Source organism: Saxophila tyrrhenica, assembly GCF_035928015.1.
Source record: "Saxophila tyrrhenica strain CCFEE 5935 chromosome Unknown scaffold_9, whole genome shotgun sequence".
NCBI lineage: Eukaryota > Fungi > Ascomycota > Dothideomycetes > Mycosphaerellales > Extremaceae > Saxophila > Saxophila tyrrhenica.
The window spans coordinates 341,769-363,775 of record NW_027041741.1 but is presented as its reverse complement, the minus strand read 5'-3'; the positions used below and the strand labels follow the sequence as shown (position 1 = coordinate 363,775).

General features: G+C 55.7%; 8 protein-coding genes across 8 annotated transcripts; 2 read left to right on the top strand and 6 right to left on the bottom strand.

Moving 5' to 3' along the window:
- Positions 1–965: 965 nt before the first annotated feature.
- On the bottom strand, positions 966–1,696 carry RPL44 (40s ribosomal protein L44e; the record flags this gene model as incomplete). The annotated part of the gene is made up of 4 exons (XM_064803303.1): positions 966–1,005; positions 1,059–1,243; positions 1,297–1,389; positions 1,694–1,696. The coding sequence occupies 4 exons, from the start codon at positions 1,694–1,696 to the stop codon at positions 966–968; spliced, it is 321 nt and encodes a 106-aa protein (XP_064658218.1).
- A 2,306-nt stretch (positions 1,697–4,002) lies between these two features.
- On the bottom strand, positions 4,003–5,936 carry MCD1 (sister chromatid cohesion protein 1; the record flags this gene model as incomplete). The annotated part of the gene is made up of 2 exons (XM_064803302.1): positions 4,003–5,625; positions 5,673–5,936. The coding sequence occupies 2 exons, from the start codon at positions 5,934–5,936 to the stop codon at positions 4,003–4,005; spliced, it is 1,887 nt and encodes a 628-aa protein (XP_064658217.1).
- Positions 5,937–6,507: 571 nt separating this feature from the next.
- On the top strand, positions 6,508–9,699 carry PMR1 (High affinity Ca2+/Mn2+ P-type ATPase-like protein; the record flags this gene model as incomplete). Its single annotated transcript, XM_064803301.1, has 2 exons — positions 6,508–9,085; positions 9,137–9,699. The coding sequence occupies 2 exons, from the start codon at positions 6,508–6,510 to the stop codon at positions 9,697–9,699; spliced, it is 3,141 nt and encodes a 1,046-aa protein (XP_064658216.1).
- Positions 9,700–10,650: 951 nt separating this feature from the next.
- On the bottom strand, positions 10,651–12,207 carry CBS2 (Cytochrome B translational activator protein cbs2; the record flags this gene model as incomplete). Its single annotated transcript, XM_064803300.1, is given in 2 exon segments — positions 10,651–11,764; positions 11,777–12,207. The coding sequence occupies 2 exon segments, from the start codon at positions 12,205–12,207 to the stop codon at positions 10,651–10,653; spliced, it is 1,545 nt and encodes a 514-aa protein (XP_064658215.1).
- Positions 12,208–12,551: 344 nt separating this feature from the next.
- On the bottom strand, positions 12,552–14,411 carry LTR77_006057 (uncharacterized protein; the record flags this gene model as incomplete). Its single annotated transcript, XM_064803299.1, has 6 exons — positions 12,552–12,928; positions 12,987–13,186; positions 13,243–13,315; positions 13,367–13,474; positions 13,528–14,121; positions 14,183–14,411. 6 exons carry the CDS (start codon positions 14,409–14,411, stop codon positions 12,552–12,554), a joined length of 1,581 nt encoding a protein of 526 aa, XP_064658214.1.
- Positions 14,412–15,763: 1,352 nt separating this feature from the next.
- Positions 15,764–17,053, bottom strand: SAM2 (methionine adenosyltransferase sam2; the record flags this gene model as incomplete). Its single annotated transcript, XM_064803298.1, has 3 exons — positions 15,764–16,222; positions 16,272–16,944; positions 17,007–17,053. 3 exons carry the CDS (start codon positions 17,051–17,053, stop codon positions 15,764–15,766), a joined length of 1,179 nt encoding a protein of 392 aa, XP_064658213.1.
- Positions 17,054–17,485: 432 nt separating this feature from the next.
- Positions 17,486–19,612, bottom strand: MAD1 (coiled-coil domain-containing protein mad1; the record flags this gene model as incomplete). The annotated part of the gene is made up of 1 exon (XM_064803297.1): positions 17,486–19,612. The coding sequence occupies one exon, from the start codon at positions 19,610–19,612 to the stop codon at positions 17,486–17,488; it is 2,127 nt and encodes a 708-aa protein (XP_064658212.1).
- Positions 19,613–19,916: 304 nt separating this feature from the next.
- Positions 19,917–21,683, top strand: LTR77_006054 (uncharacterized protein; the record flags this gene model as incomplete). The annotated part of the gene is made up of 1 exon (XM_064803296.1): positions 19,917–21,683. The coding sequence occupies one exon, from the start codon at positions 19,917–19,919 to the stop codon at positions 21,681–21,683; it is 1,767 nt and encodes a 588-aa protein (XP_064658211.1).
- Positions 21,684–22,007: the final 324 nt, after the last annotated feature.

The window sequence follows — 22,007 nt, the reverse complement described above, 5'->3', positions numbered from 1 at the left end:
ACGACAGATCGTTTTTGCCGTGTGTTCCTCCAGGATCCCACGTCTCGGTTGGAGACTTGATAGTCGCATTATCGGGCAATTTTCAGCATTCTCAGTCTCGTGAACGCTAGAAATGCAGCACGAGCGCCAAATACGTCGCTAATGCGTGTGACGAGGTCGACTTGCGCACACTGTTTGCACCGTTGAACCTTGTATGCAGGATGCTGATCGGCTCTCTTCCGGCCACGTGGGAATGAACGGCGATCGGCTCCTTTGCCCTATGGGGCGGATATGCGAAGAGGTTGAAGCAATGAAAGACGTGAGACAGAACCACTCACGCCAATAGGCACATATCTGCAGGTCCCAATGCAAACGTACAATAGATAGCTTGATGTGTCATCTAGAGGCGCAGCCCACTGAGCAAAAGGAACATCAACCTTATCACGATTAAGGTGGGCCGAAAGGATGCAATGAAGTCGGGAAGCAACTGAAGGGCAGAAAGACGTAGGCCACGACCTACAATGACAACAGCAGAGCATAGAAGAGCAGGGAGAGTGGTACGGGCCGCTCTTCCTTGCAGCATAATCGAAACGTGATGATCTGCTGCGTCAAGTTGGGCTTCATGAGACAGTGAAGCGTATTGCCGGGCAAAGAGAAAGCGGCCTTCGATGGAAGTTCCTTGCTCGGTGGATTATCTGCTGGGAATCTCAGTACTCCGTGCTTACGCCTGGACATCGGAGCTGAGAAAGCATCTGTGGCTCGATGCGGTTGATTTCAATGCTTGCGGGGCTTGCCGATGTCGAAAGTATCGATGGAGAATTGGGAGGGAGTGCTGAAGTCATCGAGAGCTGTTAAGACAACAAGACATGCATTTGCATCTCATCCGCGCCTCAATGGACCCGATGTCTGAGTGCTATCTTGCTATATGCAGCAGCCTCCAGTCATCATTGTCGAGAAAGTGTACGCCAGGACAGCAATGCAATAGCCTAGAACACCAGCGCGGCACCCTTCGTCTTCTTGTCACCACTGCGAGAGTTATTAGCACCATTCCGTTTCCAAGACTATCGCGATGGACATACCCCAACTCGAAGTGCTTGCAGCGCTTCAACGCCAGCTGCGCCTTGTACTTGCATGCTGTGCATTCTAACCGTAGCACGACCTTCTTTGTCGTCTTCGCCTTCTTGTGGAACACAGGTTTCGTCTGACCACCGTACCCGGACTGCTTGCGGTCGTATCGGCGCTTTCCCTGGGCGAAGAGAGATGCCTGATGCGAATGTCAGATCCTGCCGCGGATGTACGTATAGGTAGATGTTGTACCTTGCCGGCCTTGTACTGAGTGACCTTGTGCTGAGTGTGCTTCTTGCAGCTTGGGCCCTTGCAGTAGGTGCGGCGAGTCTTTGGAATGTTGACCTGTGCGAATGTCCTGTTAGTATTTGATGTTCCAAGGCCTTAGCCGTTGCGCCTGGCGACCTCTTGCGCTCGCGATGGATGCTCTTTTATGCTCGTGTTCGGCTCTTTCTCTCTTCCAGTCTGATCCTTCACACTGCCTCCTTTCCTGGATCCTCCCATATCATGCAACAATTCCAGCGCATTTGCCGCTGCCCAATACCATTCCCGAAGACCGCATACTACCACCATCTCTTCCTTCGCGAGCGCATTTCGAGTCGACTGGAGTTGCAGCATTGCTGGCAGGCCGTGAGTAGGTCTAACTTACCATCTTGTCGGTGTTGCGTGGTGCTGTGGATGATTGCAAAGGTGTCTTCAATAAAGTGATGTCGTCCAGCTCTTTTCGATGTTGGTGGGAGGGTCGGTCTTGGCAGTATGCGCACGGTCCATGCACTTAGACTTCATGGCATGAGGAATCGATCACAACTCCTGCTATCACGCTCCCCAACACTCCTTTCATACCGTCGGTGCATCTTCAACACCCCAGCTAACACCTCCGCCTCTCAGAACGCCATGTCACCGATCGCACATCGGCAATCCGATGTTTCTGCCATGAGACCCGTGCGGCGGTGTTGCTGCATCACATGCGCCTGCCGCTAGCCTTACATCACCTAGAACGGCAAGGCTGCAGCAGCTTGCGGTGCAGCATGGGCATTGTCGCAGGGGCAGACGAGTACATATCTGTACAAGTATACGTCCACCTTCAAATGACTGCTCTCTTTCTCTCACACCTTGTCTTCGTGTTCGCATTCACAGTCCTCCAATTCTCACGCACCTCCTTCCCTCCAGACCCGCACAGCCATGGCTTGAGACGTATCAACAAGACCTGACGCATCGAGTTACCATGCCAGCCCTCTACATACCCAAGAGAGTTCTAAAAAGACGCCGATCTACCAACAGGGACGATGGTATTCCGCAGCAACCCCCCGTGTACCGGTGTCATAAGTGCAACATCGGTTTCACCAGGGAATGGACTCTCCGCCGCCATCTCAGGGAGAACAGACGCCACCGCAAGGACGAGGAGTCTTCCGATGCCCGATTCAAGTGCTCGGAGTGTTCGATTACGTGTACCAGGATCTACGATCTCCGACGCCACCAGATCGAGCAACATGTTTCCCAGACTGTAACATGCTTCCTCTGCGGCGAAGACCACTTGCATGGCACTACACACGAAGAGTGGTGCAGTTCTAGGCTTGACAGCCAAAGGATGGTCGCAGATGTTCAATTAACCACCATGTACTCGATCGAGATTGCTACGGTGGTGCCTCGGCCTCGGGAGCCCTGGATGTTCTTGGAAACGACTCCTGCAATGTTCGAAAAGCTCCAGATACCCCAACCTGAGCGGCTGACGATGGTAATGTGCGGACACTGCCGAAAACCTTTCGAACACAGTCTCGATGTCTTGATGCGGCATCTGAAGTCGCACTTCAAAGACTTAAGCTATGGTCACAGGTGCGAATCATGCCAAATCGACTTTGTCATGGCCGAGGACCTTACTCATCACCTTCAAGCGGCCGCAGACGGCCAATGCGGCTTTCTGCACCATGTAACCGACTGCGGAGGCCATCATCCGCCGACGTGCGGTGAGCGCGAGGACTTCTGCTACCATGTCCGGCGCTGGGAGCATTCGCAGCTACAGCTTTTCAACCGCAGTGTCGACGCTTTGGTGCAGTCGTTCAATCGGCCACTTCCATCCGATACAAGATCTCCTGTCAGACGCTTGGGAAACGATGCGCGTAGCGATGTTGGCGTACAGAAGGTATCACGTGGGGGTACACGTGACGACAGAACCAACCGCACCGTTCCTACCTACGTTGACTACTACGGGAAGATGGGACGTCCTGCGTTGGGGCAAGATCAGACGTTTGGAGAGCACACATGCTCATGAGCACTCAGCAAAAGCATATGTGACCACCTGGGTCGGCATGAGGGAAAGCATTTGCTGCTCGAGACCATGGAAACTGCCGGGGCAGGCTGGAGAGTTCCTTGCCGCTCACAACCGGGGGAGCGCGGACAGCTCACATCGCAAAGGCAGGTGTTCTACGGCCCACAATTCTACAATACTGAGCCTTCCGGACAAACGGTACCGCAGCTTGCCGCTGAGCAGGACAACTAGCGCCCTTCTTCTACTTGGGCTTGGAGCCGCCGTGGACGTGTGACGGCGGAAGAGAATTCCTTCACTGACTTGTAGCTGTAAAGATGAGTAGCTTGCAGGGAAAGCTCGAGACACGTCTATGTACATGTAGCCTCTTGGCCCGTTACCAGTGAAGGCTCAGATGGGATGTGTCGATATGATGAATGTTTAAGGCTTCAAAGTTTCATTTGCATACCTAGCTCGAGCTTCTAGAAGTACACGATACCCTCCCCGTGCCCTCATCGCTCGCTCGTCCCCAAGGTGTATCACAAGTCCAGAACAAGCATCGCAGTCTCCGCCGCTCGTCTGCAGCGCCAACGCCACATTCCTGTCCCACCAACTCTGTGGACGTTCCCATGCCGTCGTGAATCGCAGACGACAACGCCAGCCCGCAAGAACATCCCATTCCAATAACAATCCCCGACCAACAGTCTCGCTTTTCTTCACACCTCCACATCCACCTCATCGCCACCCTCCTGCTGCGCAATCTCACCACCCGCACCACGTTCCGCCCAATCGCCCCAAAGTCCCCTCTTCCCCCTCACACGAATAGGCCCACCAACCTCCCCTCCTTTCGAGTCCTGCTCAACCCTCACAGCATCCTTCGTCCCCAACACCAAAAGCTCAAAGAACATCTTCGTCGCGTCACCCCTCTCCGTAACACCCTCCGGACACAAGTCCGTGAACATCGCTTCCGCCTTCACACGCTTGCTGGGAGTAGGCGGCTCTGTAGAGGTGGTAGGGTGCTCAGGCGCGAAATGCTCGCGGAGCAGGTGGACGGCGTTCTTGGTGCCGAGGGAGACGGGGCCGGTTTGTGAGGGGTGTAGGAGCGGGGCTTCGGTTGTATCGAACGCAGGGCCGCCAGGGGAGGGAGCGAGGAATTGCTCGTCGTCGTCTTCGCCGGCGAGGACGGGGTCGGAGTGGAGAGGCGGTTGCGGGCCGTCGGACATGAGAGGAGCGAAGTCATCGGCGGCTGGGGCTTGGAAGTCGTCTTCGGCTGGGATCTCGAGCTGGGGAGTTTCCTGCCTGGCTTCCGCTTCTTCGTCGTCGGTGGCGCCGACGTCTGCCACGCCGCTGTCGCGCTTGCGCTTCTTGTCGCCAGCTTTGCGGATGACTTCGAGAGAAAGGATGCCGCGGAGTTCGGGCGCCCAGCCTTCCATGCGGCCGTTGCCCATGAGGTTGCTGACGAAGCTGCCGTTGCGCTGCATCTCCATCAGTTGAAGGAGCAGGGGATCGCGCGGGAGGAAGGAGGGGGCCTTGGTGATGGCGGAGCGGTCTTCTTGCTGGCGCTTGATCTGCTTGCTGTGGAGTTGGGTCTCGCTGTCCTGCTGCATGACCTTTCGGCGCTTCACGCGCTGTTGTGCTTGGACCATAGTTTCGTCCTCAACTTCATCCTGGTTGAATTGAAAAGTCTGCTCGAGATCGCGTTCGACGCTGCCGCGGAGATCGGAGAGTGGCGAGTCGCTATCTCGCTGTCTGCGCTCTGCGGCCTTCTCAACGCGAGCGAAGGCAGCTTCGTTCTGGGCGGCGACTTCGTCGTTAAGCTTATTGGCTTGGTATCCATCATCAGCGTCTAGCATCAGCTGGTCGTTGTCACCTGGGAATGCAGATGGTGCCGCGCCAAGTGTGGTGTCCGGGTCATCGCCGTAGTTCAGGCCAAGATCGTCATCTTCCAGAAATGTCGGCTCATCCCTGCGCGGTGTTGGCGCGCGACGGCCCATTTCGATGCTGCGGTCTTCAGACGCGGGCGTGGATCGAACTGCCTGCTCGCCTGGCTCCAGACCATAGTCAAGACCGAAATCGATGTCGTCAAGCTCCATTGTCCTTGTCTTGCGGCGCGGTGTGACATCCTCATCAGGCAGAAGCTGGCTCGTGGCGCCATAGTCGAGTAGTGTAGGGTCTCTACCTGGTCCGCGGGTGTCGAAGTCGTCGCGTAGGAGATCTGCTGCGTCGGGTAGTGGCGCAAAGAGGTCGAGCTCGGTGACTGCGTCTGGCAGGATTAATGTGTTGGGGTTTGCGGCGTGTGTCTGGTTGTTTGGAAGGTCGACGTTTCCAGGTCGGAAAGCCTACTCACTGATTAGCGTCGTGTGCGAGTTGGAGCAGTTCATCATACAATCTTAATCTTGTTCAGCGCCTCATTGCAGTCGTCCAACAAATACTTGGCCTTCCTGCTGTAAATCTTGACCACACCCAACAGCAACTGCGAGCTCAATCTGAGAGCCATGGGAGCCTGTCCCTCGCCGATGATGTCCCGCACATTGTTCTCGAGGTTGGATGTAAGTACATTCTGCTTGGTGAGCTTTCGTTCCAGGTTGGAGGCCAGCCAGACGCGAGCCAGCGGGCCCGTCTTGGCCAGCAGCGTGTCGGAGTAGAACATGATGCGTGCGTAGTGTAGTATGAGGTCCCGCGATACTATTGATCGTATTCCGATGCCTCCAGAGGGGATGTTGTGGATGTGGTGAGCAATGCGACTGGCGCAAGCGCGTTGTTATGATGTCGCTCTTGGTCGCGTCGAAAAGTGTCTCTGATGTGCAGCAAACCCTAGCAATTCATCCTTTTGGTCGCTGTCGTCAAAGCAATATCGGGCACCCCATCAGCAAGTAGCGGTGTTGTGGTGGTGGTGCAGGTGGAAGTGCTGGTGGTCGAGGTGGTGAGGTTCATGAAGCGACGCGGTCGGGAGGCTGGCGAAGTGGAAAGGCTCCCGCGCCGAGCGAGCAGCCGCGCTAGGCCGCTTTCGGTTCTTTCTGGGGAAACCGTAGAAGGAGTGAGAGTCGAAGGTGCTCCTGTCCCGTATTGCAAGCAGGAACGAGCAAAGGCACATTGGACAGCTGGGACGTTGTGTGGCGATATACAGAACTTGAATCCTCGACGAGAACAACGAGACCACACTCCTTCACCACCATCATTGACCAGCCCTACGCTCCTTCGGCCTTGATGGCCGCAAAAGCATGTCCAGAGCCAACACCCCGTCTCTCCCGCTGTACAATGCTCCCTCGACATCCAACGCCACCCTCAGCATCCCTTCCAATGACCCCCCACCGGAGAAAGGACACAAACGAGCGAGATCGCGCCTCAGAGTCGCTGGTCAGCAATCGATAACATCCGAACATGCTGTCCTCTCCACAGACGAGGTCGCGGAACGACACTCGACCTCCTTGACGAATGGCCTCCACCCTTCAGAAGCGAGCGCACGATTGCACGTACAAGGGACGAACGAGCTGCCGCACGAGGAGCCGGAGCCGCTATGGCTGCGCTTTGTCAAGCAGTTCAAGGAGACCCTCATCCTCCTCTTACTGGCGAGCGCCGCGATCAGCGCCTTCATGGGCAACTTCTCCGACGCTATGAGCATTACCATAGCTGTCTTTATCGTGGTCACGGTGGCTTTCGTGCAGGAGTATCGAAGTGAGAAGAGCTTGGAGGCTTTGAACCAGCTGGTCCCGCACAGCGCGCATGTCATACGGACGGGCGTGCAGAGTTTGAGACCTGGGGCACAGGAGAATGGGGAGCCAAAGGCGCCGAACAGTGAGGCAGGCGCATCTGGGAAAGCGAGCACGACCATTTCTGCGACACAGCTGGTGACGGGCGATCTTGTGCTGTTCCATACTGGTGATCGAATACCCGCAGACATACGGATCACGCGTGCGGCAGATCTCAGTATAGATGAGAGTAATCTCACTGGCGAGAACGAGCCGGTGGACAAGACTTCCGAGACCTTGTCGGCTTCAAATAGCCACGCAAATGGCTCGATTCATGGTCAAAGCCCCTATGAATCGCGAGGCGGCCAGTTGAGGATAAACGAACAGGTCAACATTGCTTTCATGGGCACATTAGTACGCTCGGGCTATGGTCAGGGCATCGTGGTGGGGACGGGAGGAGAGACGGAATTTGGCGCAATCAGCGCTTCGCTCGCCGAGATCGAGTCTCCTCGCACGCCGCTACAACTCTCCATGGACCGGCTAGGCAAGGAGCTGAGCTACATGTCCTTTGGCGTGATCGGTCTCATCATGCTTGTTGGTCTATGGCGGGGGAGGCAGTTCTTGGAGCTGTTTCAAATTGGCGTGAGTCTGGCTGTTGCGGCTATACCGGAGGGGCTGCCTATCATCGTGACTGTCACACTAGCTTTGGGTGTATTGCGAATGAGCAAGAGGCATGCCATCGTTCGACGGCTGCCCAGTGTCGAGACATTAGGAAGTGTCAACGTGGTGTGCTCAGACAAGACGGGAACGCTGACACTCAACCACATGACAGCGACCCAAATGTGGTCATTTTCAGAGAACAGCAATACAACACCGCTGGAGGTCGCCAAAGTGAGAGCAGATAGCCCCAATGGAGCGACAACCCAAGCGGTGCTGAGGACGGCGAACATTGTCAACAATGCGCGCTTAAACACTCACAGTCATGGACATGTCACTGCGGCTTCCGCTGCCGTGCTGGCGAATACAGGTGGGAGTCAATCAGATGACTTAGCCAGGGCGAAGAGTCGCTGGGCTGGACAGCCAACTGATGTCGCTTTACTTGACCTCATGGATGCTTTCGGCGAGGTTGATGTACGAGACCGCGTTGGTGAGCGGAAGCATGAGATACCATTCTCAAGCGAGAGAAAATGGATGGGGGTGACGGTCGAAGGCAGCGAAGGCGACACGGCGTACATCAAAGGCGCGCTCGAAAGAGTCATCGGTCGCTGCGATACATATCTCTCTCCTCAAGGCGGCGAAGTCGTCCTCGATGACAAGCGCCGCTCGGAAGTCGAACAAGCCGCGCAACACATGGCCGAAGAAGGCCTTCGTGTGCTTGCTTTCGCTTCTGGCTCCGTGCATCCAAGTCGCCAATCCAAGACCTCCCGCAGCGGCACCTCCACACCTCAACCGAACGCTTCGGAGTCGAAAGAAGATCTATACCAGTCTCTCTGCTTCGCCGGTCTAATCGGCATGTCTGACCCTCCACGCCCAGGCGTCGACCGCAGCATCCGCCGTCTCATGGCTGGTGGCGTCAAAGTCATCATGATCACGGGTGACGCCGAGACGACCGCCATCGCTATTGCACGCAAACTCGGTATGCCGATCAACCTCTCCTCTGCCCTCGGCTCGCCTGTCCTTCGCGGAGACCAGCTCGACCATATGAGCGCCGCCGACCTCGCGCAGGCAATGACCCGCGTCTCCATCTTCGCCCGCACTTCACCCGAACATAAGCTCAAAATCATCGCCGCCCTGCAATCCCGCGGCGACGTCGTGGCCATGACAGGCGATGGCGTGAACGACGCTCCCGCTTTAAAGAAAGCAGACATTGGTATCTCGATGGGCAAACTTGGGACAGACGTCGCGAAAGAAGCGGCGGATATGATCCTCACGGACGACGACTTCAGCACCATCCTCTCCGCCATTGAGGAAGGAAAGGGCATTTTCTACAATATACAAAACTTCCTCACCTTCCAACTCAGCACGAGTGCCGCGGCATTGGGATTGGTGATGATGTCCTCGCTCGGTGGATGGCGCAATCCGCTAAACGCTATGCAGATCCTCTGGATAAGTAAGCCTCCCCCTTCCCCCAACATCCTACACTACTAACTCCGTTGTGCAGACATCCTCATGGACGGCCCCCCCGCCCAATCCCTCGGCGTCGAACCTGTCGACCCCGCCCTCCTCACCCACCCGCCTCGCCCCCGCAACGCCCGCGTCCTCACACCCCGCCTGCTTCGGCGAGTCGGCCAATCCGCGATAATCATCCTGTTCGGCACGCTCTTCACCTACGTCCGCAACCTCTCCCCCGCCGACCTCGTCGCCAATTCCGTGAGCGAGAGAGACACAACCTTGACCTTCACGCAGTTTGTCTTATTCGACATGTTCAATGCCCTTGCCTGCCGTTCCGCCTCAAAATCCGTTCTGCGCGGGGAGGTGCCGCTGGTAGGCAAGGGAGGGAACAAGATGTTCAATTACGCCGTCGCTGGATCGCTGCTGGGGCAAGGGATGGTCATCTATTTCCCGCCTTTGCAGGGGGTGTTTATGACCGAGGCGCTGGGGTTCGGGGATTTGGTCGGGTTGGTGGGGATGGCGAGTTTGGTGCTTTGGGTGGATGAGGGGAGGAAGTGGTGGGAGGGGCGGAGGGGGAGGGGGATGGGAGGGTATGCTGGGGGGAGGGTGTAGTTTGAAGGAACTGGGGGACGGAAAATGTAAATGTAGATGGCGTGTTGTTGTTGTTGGGTTTAGCGATGGTGTAGTGAGCATGCTGGCAATCAATCTGTTCTTCGTAATGGAGCGTGCGGGAGACTGTCAGTTCTAGGACAGCACAGCACAGCACCGGCAGTCTGGTGAATCGATCACATATTCTCGACCGTGCCGTCGTCAACATCATCACGTGCTCCCGGCAGTATCCTCACCGCCCCACGCACGCTAATTTAGCGCCCTCCTCGCAACATAAATCTTCCCACTCCCTCCATCTTCCTCCAAAACTTTTTTGGCATACTTACCTTGTTGTGGTGACGGCGCTCAAGCATGCCACTCACCTAGCACCGGACTCTGCATCGCACAACGCGGTAGTCGGGTGCTATCGTTCTCCTTCGGGGGCGCGTATGGCGGATTTTTTGGTTTCGAACACACTTTTTCATCATGTCGTTGCAGTGGGTTGTCGCTGTGCGCTTGGAGAAGAAGCAAGGTTGTCATCGCGTACAGTTTACTGAGATGCATGCAGCGTTTTCACGCTTTGACAGGCCTTGTGAGCCACCGTCGTCGTGATGAAGCTGAGCTTGCACTTCACATTTCTCGGAGTGTTCACACATTCATCACGTTGGCGGCTTTGCTGCTGGCGACTGAAGAAGGATCTTACCTGGGTTTTTCACCACGTCGCAGTGTTGTTACTGTGGCCTGGGGATCTTCACCTCACGTTCACCCATCGTATGCAGAGCAAGGGTACTCCTTGCGCGTTAGATCTCTTACACTTGAAGGGGACGAGGAGCTCAGCAGTATGTAAATGTCGTTGAATTCAAGTAGGTTTGTCGCTGACCTCCCTTCTGATAGCCTCCTCAACGCCGCGCCAATGCAAGGGATGGAATCCAGCACATATTAACAACCACAACAACCACCCCTCTACCACTACCACTACTCTTGCGTCCAAGGCAGCCCAAACGTACCCACCCAATCCTCCACCTCCCTCCTCAACTCCACAACCTCCACCACCTCCTCACCTTCACCTACATACTCTCTAAAAGCATTCACGCTCCCCGGGTTCTTCCGCCCGCTCTTCTCCGCGGCCTCTTTGGCCTTCGTATCTAGCATCTTCGAAATGTTCACCGCGCGGTGCACGATATCTCCCACCCTCTCAAAGTCCGGACCGGTGAATCCTCGCGTCGTCATGGCGGGCGTGCCCATGCGTAGACCACCGGGCTTCATCGCGCTCTTGTCGCCGGGCACGGTATTCTTGTTCGCCGCCACGCCGACGAGCTCGAGGACACGCTCTACTCGCGCGCCGTCGATGCCTTTGTCTTTTAGGTCCACGAGGACAAGATGGTTGTCTGTGCCGCCGCTCACGATGTTGTACCCCAAACCACCACTGCTCTTCCCTTCTCCTAACCTCGCTGCCAACGACTTCGAGTTCTGCAGTACTTGTTGCTGATACTCCTTGAACTCCTTCTGCTGCGCCTGGTGCAGTGCAACCGCCAACGCGGTGATGGTATGGTTGTGTGGTCCACCCTGGTGCCCTGGGAAAACAGACGAGTTGATCGGACCCTCAAGATCGTACATCTGCTCCTTCCCACTCTTCTTATCCACACTCCTCACACCCTTCCGGAAGAAGATCATGGCCCCTCTCGGCCCTCTGAGCGACTTGTGCGTCGTCGTCGTAACCACATCCGCATACTCGAACGGACTGGGTATCACACCTCCCGCCACCAGACCAGAAATATGCGCCATATCCGCCAACAAGTACGCTCCCCCTCCAACCTTATCCACCACCTCCCGGAACCGCTTGTAATCAATCAACCGCGAATACGCACTCGTCCCCGCAATGACAATCTTCGGCCTATACAACATCGCCAGCTCCTCCAACTTTTCGTAATCAATCAACCCCGTCTTCTCATCCAGCCGGTACGGGAACGTCTCGAAGTACTTGCTGATCATCGAAATCTTCTTCGTCGGCGTCTGATACCCATGGCTCAAATGCCCACCGTGCGGTAGATCCAACCCCATGATCCGCTCATGCGTGCCGACCAACGCACTGTACGCGTACAAGTTCGCCGGGCTACCACTTAAAGGCTGCACATTGACTCCCCACTCACTCTCCTTTAACCCGAACGTCTCCAGCGCTCGGCTCTGACATAACCGCTCCGCCTCATCAATATACTCGTTCCCACCATAATACCTCGCGCCAGGATACCCCTCGGAGTACTTATTCTGCATCACGCTCCCCAGCGCATCGAGCACGGCCTGCGAGGTGAAGTTCTCGGATGGAATGAGGTTGATGAAGTGTTTCTGCCGGCGCTTCTCTTTGCGGATGATGTCGAAGACGGTAGGGTCGGCGTCTTTGAGGTGCGATTGGAGGATCTTTTGCTGCGACTCGGTGGACATTGCTGCGCGCCATAGGGACGTTTTGAGGGCGGTGGGGGAGGGGCGTTTGCAGGCGCGGCAGGTGAGGGTGGTGAGGGTTTGGGTGAGCGGCATGATGGCGGTGGGATAGGAGGAGGTGGTTGGAGGTGTGTCAATGGGATGAAGAGGTCATGCGAGCAATATAGTAGGACTATCGGAGTGGCGAGCTTCTTGAAGTGATATTGGAGGTGAGGTGGGGAAGACTTCACCGAATCCAGCCCAGATTTCCACCATTGAAGGCACGACTCATGGTCCTCCTCAAAGACAATAGCATTGCGTATTATCATGTTTACAAGGCAAGGGCACATCGAACGGCATTCGAGGTAGATCGTTCAGAAAAACGATGAGAGACAACAGGTACAAGTCGAAGTACTGCTCCTATAACTACACCTCCTACGCCACAACATATCCCTCCATCTCTACACAGACAACTTCTCATCACTACCCCCCTTCTCCACCGTCTCCACCGTCCCATCCTCCCTCACCATCTGCGCCTTGCCCTCCTCCGCCAGACTCTCCTGCCTCCTCTCAGCGACGACACTCGCCGTCCGCTCATCGAGCGACGACTCTCCCATCGTCGTCTTCCAAGGCTTCGGACCACCAGACCGGAACAAGACTTCAATCTCCTCGAGCGTCTTCCGCCCGGTCTCTGGGTACGAGAAGAAGAACTGGATGGCGGCGCCAAGGCAGAGGGTGCCGAAGACGATGAAGGTCTTCCAGGTGATGTTCCTGAAGGCCGGTGGGACGAAGAGGCCGAGGGCGAAGTTGAACAGCCAGTTGCCGGTGGCGGCGATGCCTGAGAGTGAAGTGTAAGTAAAACGTTCAGAAGGGAGTCATTAATGTTGTGAACTTACCCATCCCCTTACCGCGAGTCTCAAGCGACCACACTTCAGCCGCGTACACCCAACAGACAGGCGCCAACGTCAGAGCATAAACGATGATCAAAAGGTATGAGAAGGCAATGACGGTGTACGCAGGCGAGCCAGTAACTCTGATCCTGACGTTGTCGTTTCCGTGCACTCCTTCGGGGACATATTTGCCGTACATTCCGAGACTACACATTGAAATCAGTACATCATCTCAATAGGCTCGACGGGATCGAATACGTACCTGCCACCGATCACATAGTGGCAGACCGCCATACCGATGGCTCCGGCGATGAGCAGGGGCCTCCGCCCGGTCTCTAGAATGGAGTCAGCGGCTGGCGTGTGCTATATGTTGGCGCAAGACGTACTGTCGATGAACAGGTATGTCAGAGATGTGAATATGATAAACAAGGCATATTGAATGCCCGCAGAGATCAAAGTGACGTTTCCGCTCAAGTTCGCCATGTAGAAGATGTCTGTGGAACATCAGCAGGAGCTCCTCCTATGACACCTGGATGGCTGTACTCACAGGTCAGATAGTAAGTCATGACATTAGCACCCGACAGCTGCTGCCAGGCCTGCACCGAGAACCCGGCAAAAGTCCTCCGCCACATGCCATTCTTGACAAACTTCTGCCAGCCCGGGAGCGCCTCCCTCTCAGCAGCAAGGACCGTGGTGATCTCTTCCCACTCAGCAACAACCAGTGGATCCGTCTTGTCCCCGCCAGCCTGGATGTTCGCCAATACGGTCACAGCCTCCTCAGTCCGCCCAACCTTGGCCAACCATCTCGGCGACCGCGGCAAGAACGGTAGACCAACGAGCAAGACAAAGCACGGAATGAACTGGATCCCCCATGCCGTCCGGAAACTCGCCGTAGGTCCAGGAATGAAGCTGCATCCGTACCCGATGAAATACATCACCAGGATCCCGATTTCAATCGCAAGCTGTTGGATCACAATGATCGAACCGCGCTTGTCTTTCTTCGCGATCTCGGCGAGGTAGACGGGGACTTGAGAGGAGGTGATGCCGACGCAGACGCCGTTGAGGACGCGACCGACGATGAGTTCGGCGCGGGAGGTGGTGGCGACTTGGACTGCTGTGCCGGCTAGCCACCAGAGGCAGGCTGTTCATCAATCTATGTTAGCGGTGCTGCGCGGTCGGTGGAGGGCTTGGGTACGACGAACCGAAAGCAATGGAGTCCCGACGCCCGAATTTATCTGATATAAAACCAGAACAGCTCGCTCCAACGATCGACCCTCCTGCCAAAGCAGCTCCAATGCCTCCCTGCCATAGTCCGGACGGATTGTGGAAGTAACCGACGTATTGATCCGTGATGATGATGGCAGAGATCGAAGAAATGTCAAAGCCAAACAACATGCCACCTATAGTCGATATGATGGCAAGAAAATGCATGTTATACCTATGTACAACCGCCATCGTCAGCCATTGGGAGATCCGTGAATGTCGCGTTGATATGTACTTACACCTTGGGAAAGGTGAAACCGAATTTAAGGCCTTGCATCTTGTCTGATCTGCTGTACTGCCCGTTCAACAGAGACAACGGAACAAAACTCGCCCTTAAGAAATGCCCACCAGGCTTCTGCAACAAAGACCAAAAGACAAGAATGAACAAGACCTGATATGAAGACCTCCCACAATACCACTCCGCGGTCCGATACGTAAGGCTGCCGTTGATCGACAGTCAAACCCCAGCCTCATTGACGGATAAATTGCAATATACTTTCTCGAGTCCCTCACTCTTGGTCAGACAAAATTCCGTCCATTGGAGAGCGAACGTGGAGACGGCAAACGTGGAGTGATCTCCTCGAACTTCTCGCATCACCCACCGGTGCCACCTGCTCGCGTGCAGACAACGGCTTGGACGGTACTCGGTACTTCACTGCCGATCACGCGCACATGGGAGATGACATCGTCGAAAAGCCCTGGTATGCGTGGAAGACATGGGTGCGGTTGGTTCGAGTCGGAGGAGGCGCCACTAGCGAAACGGCACTGAGATCGGTGGCGCTGTCGTCAGATCTCCCCGCATCAGGAATACTGATATATCTGGTGAGAACGACACCAGAGATGTTGTAGTCCGGCCGGGTGTCAATCGTGAGGGCAGCCCCATAGGTGGAAGTGTGGATGAAAGGGCATGTGGAGGACAGGACAGGGTGTTGCTGTTCCTGACCGGCAGAAGAGGGAAGAAGTCGTGGGTCAAGGCAGACCCGGCACATTCGGCACACACACAGAAAACAACCTCAAGACTCACGTGCGACGAAACATGAAAAGACCTCAAACCCAAACAAAAAGAGCTTCAGACCCCCCATTCTACCCACTAAAGCGCGCGCGAGTATAGCTAGCCAGTCCACAACCGCAGCAAACCATCCAACCGTCCGCGCTTATCATGGAGAGAAGTGTTGAAGCCTCTCCTTTACAACGCCAACGCTCAAATGCCATCCATCGTTTCTTTCTTCCTTTCGTTAAGAAAAGGGGGGGTATCATGACTCGCTCTCGCTCTCTCGCTCTTCGCCTCGTACAAAGCGGCATATGTTGAATGAATATGCCTTGCTCGTCCTCCTTGCCGACCGCTTGACAAAAGCCAGTTCTATCGGGTTTTCAGCTCTAACTTTTTCTCCGTCCATCTTGCGGGTATTTTTCTTTCCCATGTAACGCCGGACCAGCGAGGTGAAGCGCTGGAGTATGCAATGCCTCTGCCGCGTGAACAGCAGAGGCGGTGATGTTGAAAAAGGGACGAAACTCAACGCCTAAAACTTAAGCGTCTTCGGCTTCTCCCACGTGAAGTCGGGGTTGGTGAAATGCCCGTTCTTCGCCGTCGTGCAGTAAATCGGCTTGATCAGATCCAGCTCCTTGACAATGACACCGGGTCGCATGTCGAAGTTGTTGCGGATGATCTGCACCAGCTCGTCGGAACTCTTGTCCGAGGTGCCGTAGGTCTCGACGAACAGCGATAGCGGCTCCGCCACACCGATGGCGTAGGAGAGCTGCACGAGGGCGCGGCGGGCGAGCTTGGCGTGCACGAGAGATTTGGCGATCCAGCGCGCGAGGTAGGCGGCGCTGCGGTCGACTTTGCTGTAGTCTTTGCCGGAGAAGGCGCCACCGCCGTGGGCGCCCCAGCCGCCGTAGGTGTCGACGATGATTTTGCGACCGGTGAGACCGGCGTCACCTTGTGGACCGCCGATGATGAAGAGGCCGGAGGGTTGGATCTGGGAGAAGTCAGTACCATGCACTTAGTTGGTTGATTATGGAACTCACGTGGTAGGTAGTCTTGTCATCAAGGTACTTCTCCGGAATGACCTTCTTGATGATCTTCTCCTTGATCTCCTTCCGCAGCTGCTCGGTGGTGATGTCCTCGCTGTGCTGCGCGCTCACGACCACGGTGTCCACCCGCTTCGGCACAACAGCACCGTTGTCATGCTCGTACTCCACAGTGACCTGTGTCTTGGTATCGGGCCTGAGCCACGCCAAGCTGCCATCCCGACGAGCATCGCTCATAGCCTTGTTCAGCTTGTGCGCGAGCTGAATCGTCAATGGCAAGTACTCCGGGGTCTCATCCGTAGCATATCCGAACATGATACCCTGGTCACCAGCGCCCAGCTTCTCCAACGCCTCCTCGTAGTGCAGACCCTGAGCGATATCCGCGCTCTGCTCCTCAATGGCCACCAGCACATTGCAAGTCTTGTAATCGAAGCCCTTGTCCGAAGAATCGTAGCCGATGTCCTTGATCGCCCCACGAATGACCTTCTGGTAATCGATCTTCGTCTTTGTCGTGATCTCGCCGAACACCATGATCATGCCCGTCTTCGTGGCCGTCTCGCATGCAACCTTCGACAGTGGGTCACCTGCGAGGCAGGCATCGAGGATTGCGTCGGAAACCTGGTCAGCGATCTTGTCGGGGTGCCCCTCGCCCACAGACTCCGAGGTGAAGCTGTACGCCGCATTGTCAGCAGGTTGCACTGTGTAATCAATGTCTGCAGGTACACAACGCACAGGAAGTTGCCATTCGTTTTGGCGGGTACGCCGTTGGAGGTCACCATTTTCGCGGTTGTTCTTTTGGAAGCAGCGTCTTGACCGTTTTCAGAGACCGTCGACTCAAGGATTACCGGTGAGACAGGGTGAAAGGCTGTTTGAAAAGGAACAATGAGGGAGGAGTGTGTTGTAGGAAGACCGTACGTGGGAGGGATTTGACTTCGCAAAAAAAGAGGGCTGCGGGCTGGCGGGTGAGGTCACGTAGTCGATTTCGGCTCTTGAGAAGCACGCCTCAACCGGCAGTGGAACTGCTGAGGGAAGCGTCCGGGTGGTGGGGGTAGTCGTTCCTGCAAGGGCCGACGTCGCAGAATGCCAATGAAATGCCGGCAGAAATTTAAAGTCGAGTGTCACGTGAAAGCATGTGTGTCTCGAAAGGCCAAAAGCGGCCTGAAGCATGGTCATCGAAGCAGTCATTGCTGCAGTGTCACGGTACATGTCATCTACATCCTCGCCGCCCGCGTACTCTTCTCATAAAACTCCAGCGTGCACGCCGCCAGAAAACAAGGAATCTCCTTCCTCGCTTCCACCCAGTACTCAATCATACTCTTTATCTCGCCGGCGAAGACGCTCTGCGGTCCGCCACTGACTTTCATCGTCCCTGCCTCGCCGTCGAAGACGATGCTGTTCTCTTCCTCTTCGCCGTCGTTGAAGGACGTCGGATACAGTATCGAGCTCGCTTTGACTCGGCCGTTAGGTTGGAAGTCCAATTTCCAGCCTAAGATAGAGCAGACCGCTTCCCGGAACTCTAGGGATTTGCTGCCCCAGATTTGCTTAAGGCGGAGTGTCTTCTTCTCGTTCTGCGCAATCGTCGCTTTCATCTCGTCGAGTTGAAGCCGCATGTTGTCCAATGTGCTGACCGGCACGACTTTGGTCTTTGGAGTCTTGCCTTCGAGTTGGGTGAGAAGCGCAGCGTTCTCGTCCCGCAGAGTCTTGAGCGTAGCCATCTTAATTGCTTCGGCCTGCGCAGTAGGGTTGTTGCGGAGCTCGAGCGTGCGTGTGCGGGATGACTCTTTGAGCGAGTCGATTTGTGATATGCTGGCCTTCAGCTCTGCTTCCAGGAATTGGTTGTGTGTCTGCAGCTTGTCGATGTCGGTTTGCAATGAGCGTGCTCGACGCCGCATCTCAGCGAGTCGCTCCTCGTTCTCTGCATCGTCCTCTCTCGCCCGCTTCATTGGTGATGCGGGCGCCGGTTGCTGCGGTTCTGCTTTTGACAGCTCGCTTCGTAGCGACTCGACCTCCGCGCGGTATTGCTGCATCATGTCTTCCATATCATGTATCCGCTTCATTCGCTCCTCGTCGACTTGCTCAGGGTTGAACTCTGCCTCCTCGGCTTCGAAGGTCTTCATCTGAGCACGCAGATACTCCACTTCCTTCGTCACCAGGTTCTTCTGCCGCTGCAGGCGCATCAGAGCCTTGCCATCTCCAGCACCAGTAGGAGGTGCCACCGCAGGAGTAGCAGCATTCCGCAATCTCTCCATCTCTGCCTGCATCTGTGCCTTCTCGTCCTGCAACCTTTGCACCTCTTCATCCTTCGCAGAAAGCTCCGGCTGTACCGAGCCCAGCTTGTCCACCAACGACAACCGTTCCAGCCGCTCTTGCAAGAATGCCCGTGCCATCTGCTCCGGTGTCTCATACTTCATATCATCCTCGCTCCTCGCTTCACTCTCCAAGTAGCTTGTCCATCCCATCTTCTCATCCTCCAGAATCCTCTTCTGCAGCTGCGCCTCCGACAACTCCCGCCTCAAATCATCCATGATCCTTAGTTTCGCCTGCAATGCATGCTTCTCCTCCTCCACAACCTCAATACTCTTCTGATTCCGGCGAAACTGCTTCAACTCCGCCACTTGCTCCCGATTCCCAACCTCCAACTTCTTGATATAAGCCACCTGCTCGCTCAACTCCTTCTTCACCACAGCAAGCGTATCACTATCCCCGGTCTGCGCCCTCAACTTCATCACCTCATTCTCCAACTCTCCAGCCTCCGCCTCCTTCTGCACAAGCTTCTGCTGCGTACTCTGCAGCGCATTCACTCTACTCTCCAGATCCTGCTTCATCCCCTCCACCGACCCCTGCAACGTCGCATGCTTCTGCTCCAGCTCGTTGAAAGCATGCTTGCTCTCCCGATCCCGCGACAACAGCTCCGCCTGCGCATCCTCCAGCTCCTCCCTCAAACTCCTATTATCGTCCTGCACGCCCCTCAGCTTCTTCTCCAAAGCAGCTTTCTCGTTCGCCGCTCGATCCTGCATGTCCTGCCAGTCCCGCGCCAACGTGTCTGCTTTCTTCGTCGCGGCATTCTTGGCTGTTTCGGCCGCTTGTGCGCGCTTGAAGTCTGCTTCTGCGCGATTTTGCGCGTCGCGGATTTCTTGCGCTTGTTGGAGGGCGGTGAGCTCGCGCTCTTGTTTGAGGGAGTCGAGCTCGTATTGCAGGGTGTGGAGTTGGGCGCGGAGGTTTTCGTTGTTGATGTCGGGTTTGACGGTGGATTGCTTGAAGGTTTCTCGGTGGGATTGGCGAGGAGGGGAGGCTGCGCCGCCGTGGATGAAGTCGTATGTCGGTTGGTTGTGCGCCATGCCGGCGTGCAGTTACGGTAGAGTGTGCAACCAGTGCGTGGTTGAAGATCAGGTCTGGAAAGTGGTTCGCGACTTCCGCATTCGGCTAGCACAAAACACGCTAGTGAGCTGCACTACACTTCTGTCGGGGGCGGACTTGCTTGCACGTGAAAGTCATGAAAGTCATGGCGATAACAACGATTCTTCCTCTCCAAAGAAATTAAACATCCTGACAACTGCCAACATCAGGTCCGCATCGCAAACTAGGTGGTCCAACATATTGCCAGCGATGACGACCACAAAAATCTGAGCCCCAGCCTCAACCATGGAATCCATCGAAGAGCTCGCCCAGAGATGGCTCTCCCTGGACCAGGATTCCACCACCAGGAACGAGATCGAGACTCTGCTGCGTGAGAAGAATGAAGCCGAACTCGAGAAACGACTCCGCAAGCGCATCGCTTTCGGCACTGCTGGCCTACGCGGTCCCATGAAAGCTGGCTTTGCTTGCATGAACTCGTTGACCGTCCTTCAAGCATCGCACGGGCTGGCGAACTACATTCTCAAAACGAGGAAGACACCATCTCGTGGGGCTGCGAAGAAACCAAGCGTCGTTATCGAGCATGACAGTCGCCACAATTCAATCAAGTTTGCGAATCTGGCAATTGCTGCTTTTCTGGAGAAAGGTTTCGCGATCTACGGGTCTTTCACACCCGTGCATACTCCCGTGGTGCCATGGTCAGTCAGGCAGTATGAAGCAGACGCCGGTGTAATGATCACGGCCTCGCACAACCCCAAGGACGACAACGGCTATAAGGTATACTGGAACAATGGGTGTCAGATCATCCCTCCTCACGACGCCGGTATCGCCGCGGAAATCGAAAAAGTCGGAAGTATAGACAGCTGGGTGTGTCCGGATCTCGACGATCATGAAGATGTGCACGACATGTGTGAAACCAATAATCAGTACTACTCCGAACGTATTAGAAGTCTTGTGTCGTTTCTCTCGAGCTCGTCATCGGCTGAACCCGAGCAAATCCTGCCTTGCGTCTACACTCCTTTGCATGGTGTTGGCTCGTGGGCAATTGAATTTATGCTTGGTCGCTCGTATTCTGAGGCTCTACAACCCGTCCCGACCCAGGCAAAACCCGACCCAGACTTTCCCACCATCCCGTTCCCCAACCCTGAGGAGAAGGGCGCCCTGGATCTGGCAAAGCAAGAAGCAAACAAGCTAGGACTCAAGCTCATCCTCGCCAACGACCCAGACGCAGATCGCTTCGCCGCTGCCGAACTACTCGAAAACGGAGATTGGCACCAGTTCACCGGCAACCAAATGGGCATCATGCTCGCCTCCTTCATGTTTGAGATGCATCAAGGCCCAAGAGACAAGCTGGCGATGCTAACCACCACGGTCTCTTCCCGCATGCTGGCCGCCATGGCAAAGAAGGAAGGCTTTCACTTCCAAGAAACTCTCACCGGCTTCAAATGGCTCGGCAATATCGCTCAAGACCTCAATCGAGCCGGGTACCAACCAATCTACGCTTTCGAAGAGGCCATCGGATACATGTTCCCGATCGTCTGCTGGGATAAGGACGGTGTTGCAGCAGCGGCGGTCTTTCTCAAAGCTTGCGGGCATTGGAAGAAGCAAGGCTTGACTCCGTACACGAAGCTTCAGGCGCTGTATCAGAAGTACGGATACTTTGAGGATGCGAATACCTACCTCATTTCACCATCCCCTGAGACGACGAACAAAGTCTTCAACGACGTCCGCCGTCTGAACAAGGGCTCACGACCAGAGACCGTCGGCAGCCGCACGATCAGCAGATGGCGGGACCTCACGACTGGCTACGACACCGCCACGCCCGACAACGAGCCGGAGCTTCCAATCGACGCAAGCGCGCAGATGATCACGTGCGAATTGGGGGATGTGGTGTTCACAGCGAGAGGCTCAGGGACGGAGCCGAAGATCAAACTGTACATTGAAGCGCAGGCGAAGACTTCGGAGGAGGCGAAGGGGATGGCGGATGAGGTGTTGCGGGATTTGTTGAGGGAGTGGTTTAGGGCGGAGTATGGGTTGAAGCTTGCGGGTACGTGAAGGATGATATCTTCACCACCCGCCCAATGCGACCGCCGGGCTCCTGAGCTTCGCCGCAAGAGGGGACCAGCTGAACATTACGAAGCCAGCGGCAGCTACAATAATGCGCTCACGACGGATCAAGCATGACCTCTCGGATAGACGGGGGTTGTCAAAGGCCCAGTTACGCCCGTTACGAGCGCTATGGCTATGCGTGGTACATCATCATGCCATCCCGGTGGCGGAGTGCAGCAGGAGGGAGCTTGAATCGTCAGAACAGGCTGCCAGAGATCAGGGAGTAGGAGCACGACCCATTGGTCTGAACAACTGAAGAGTTGCATGATT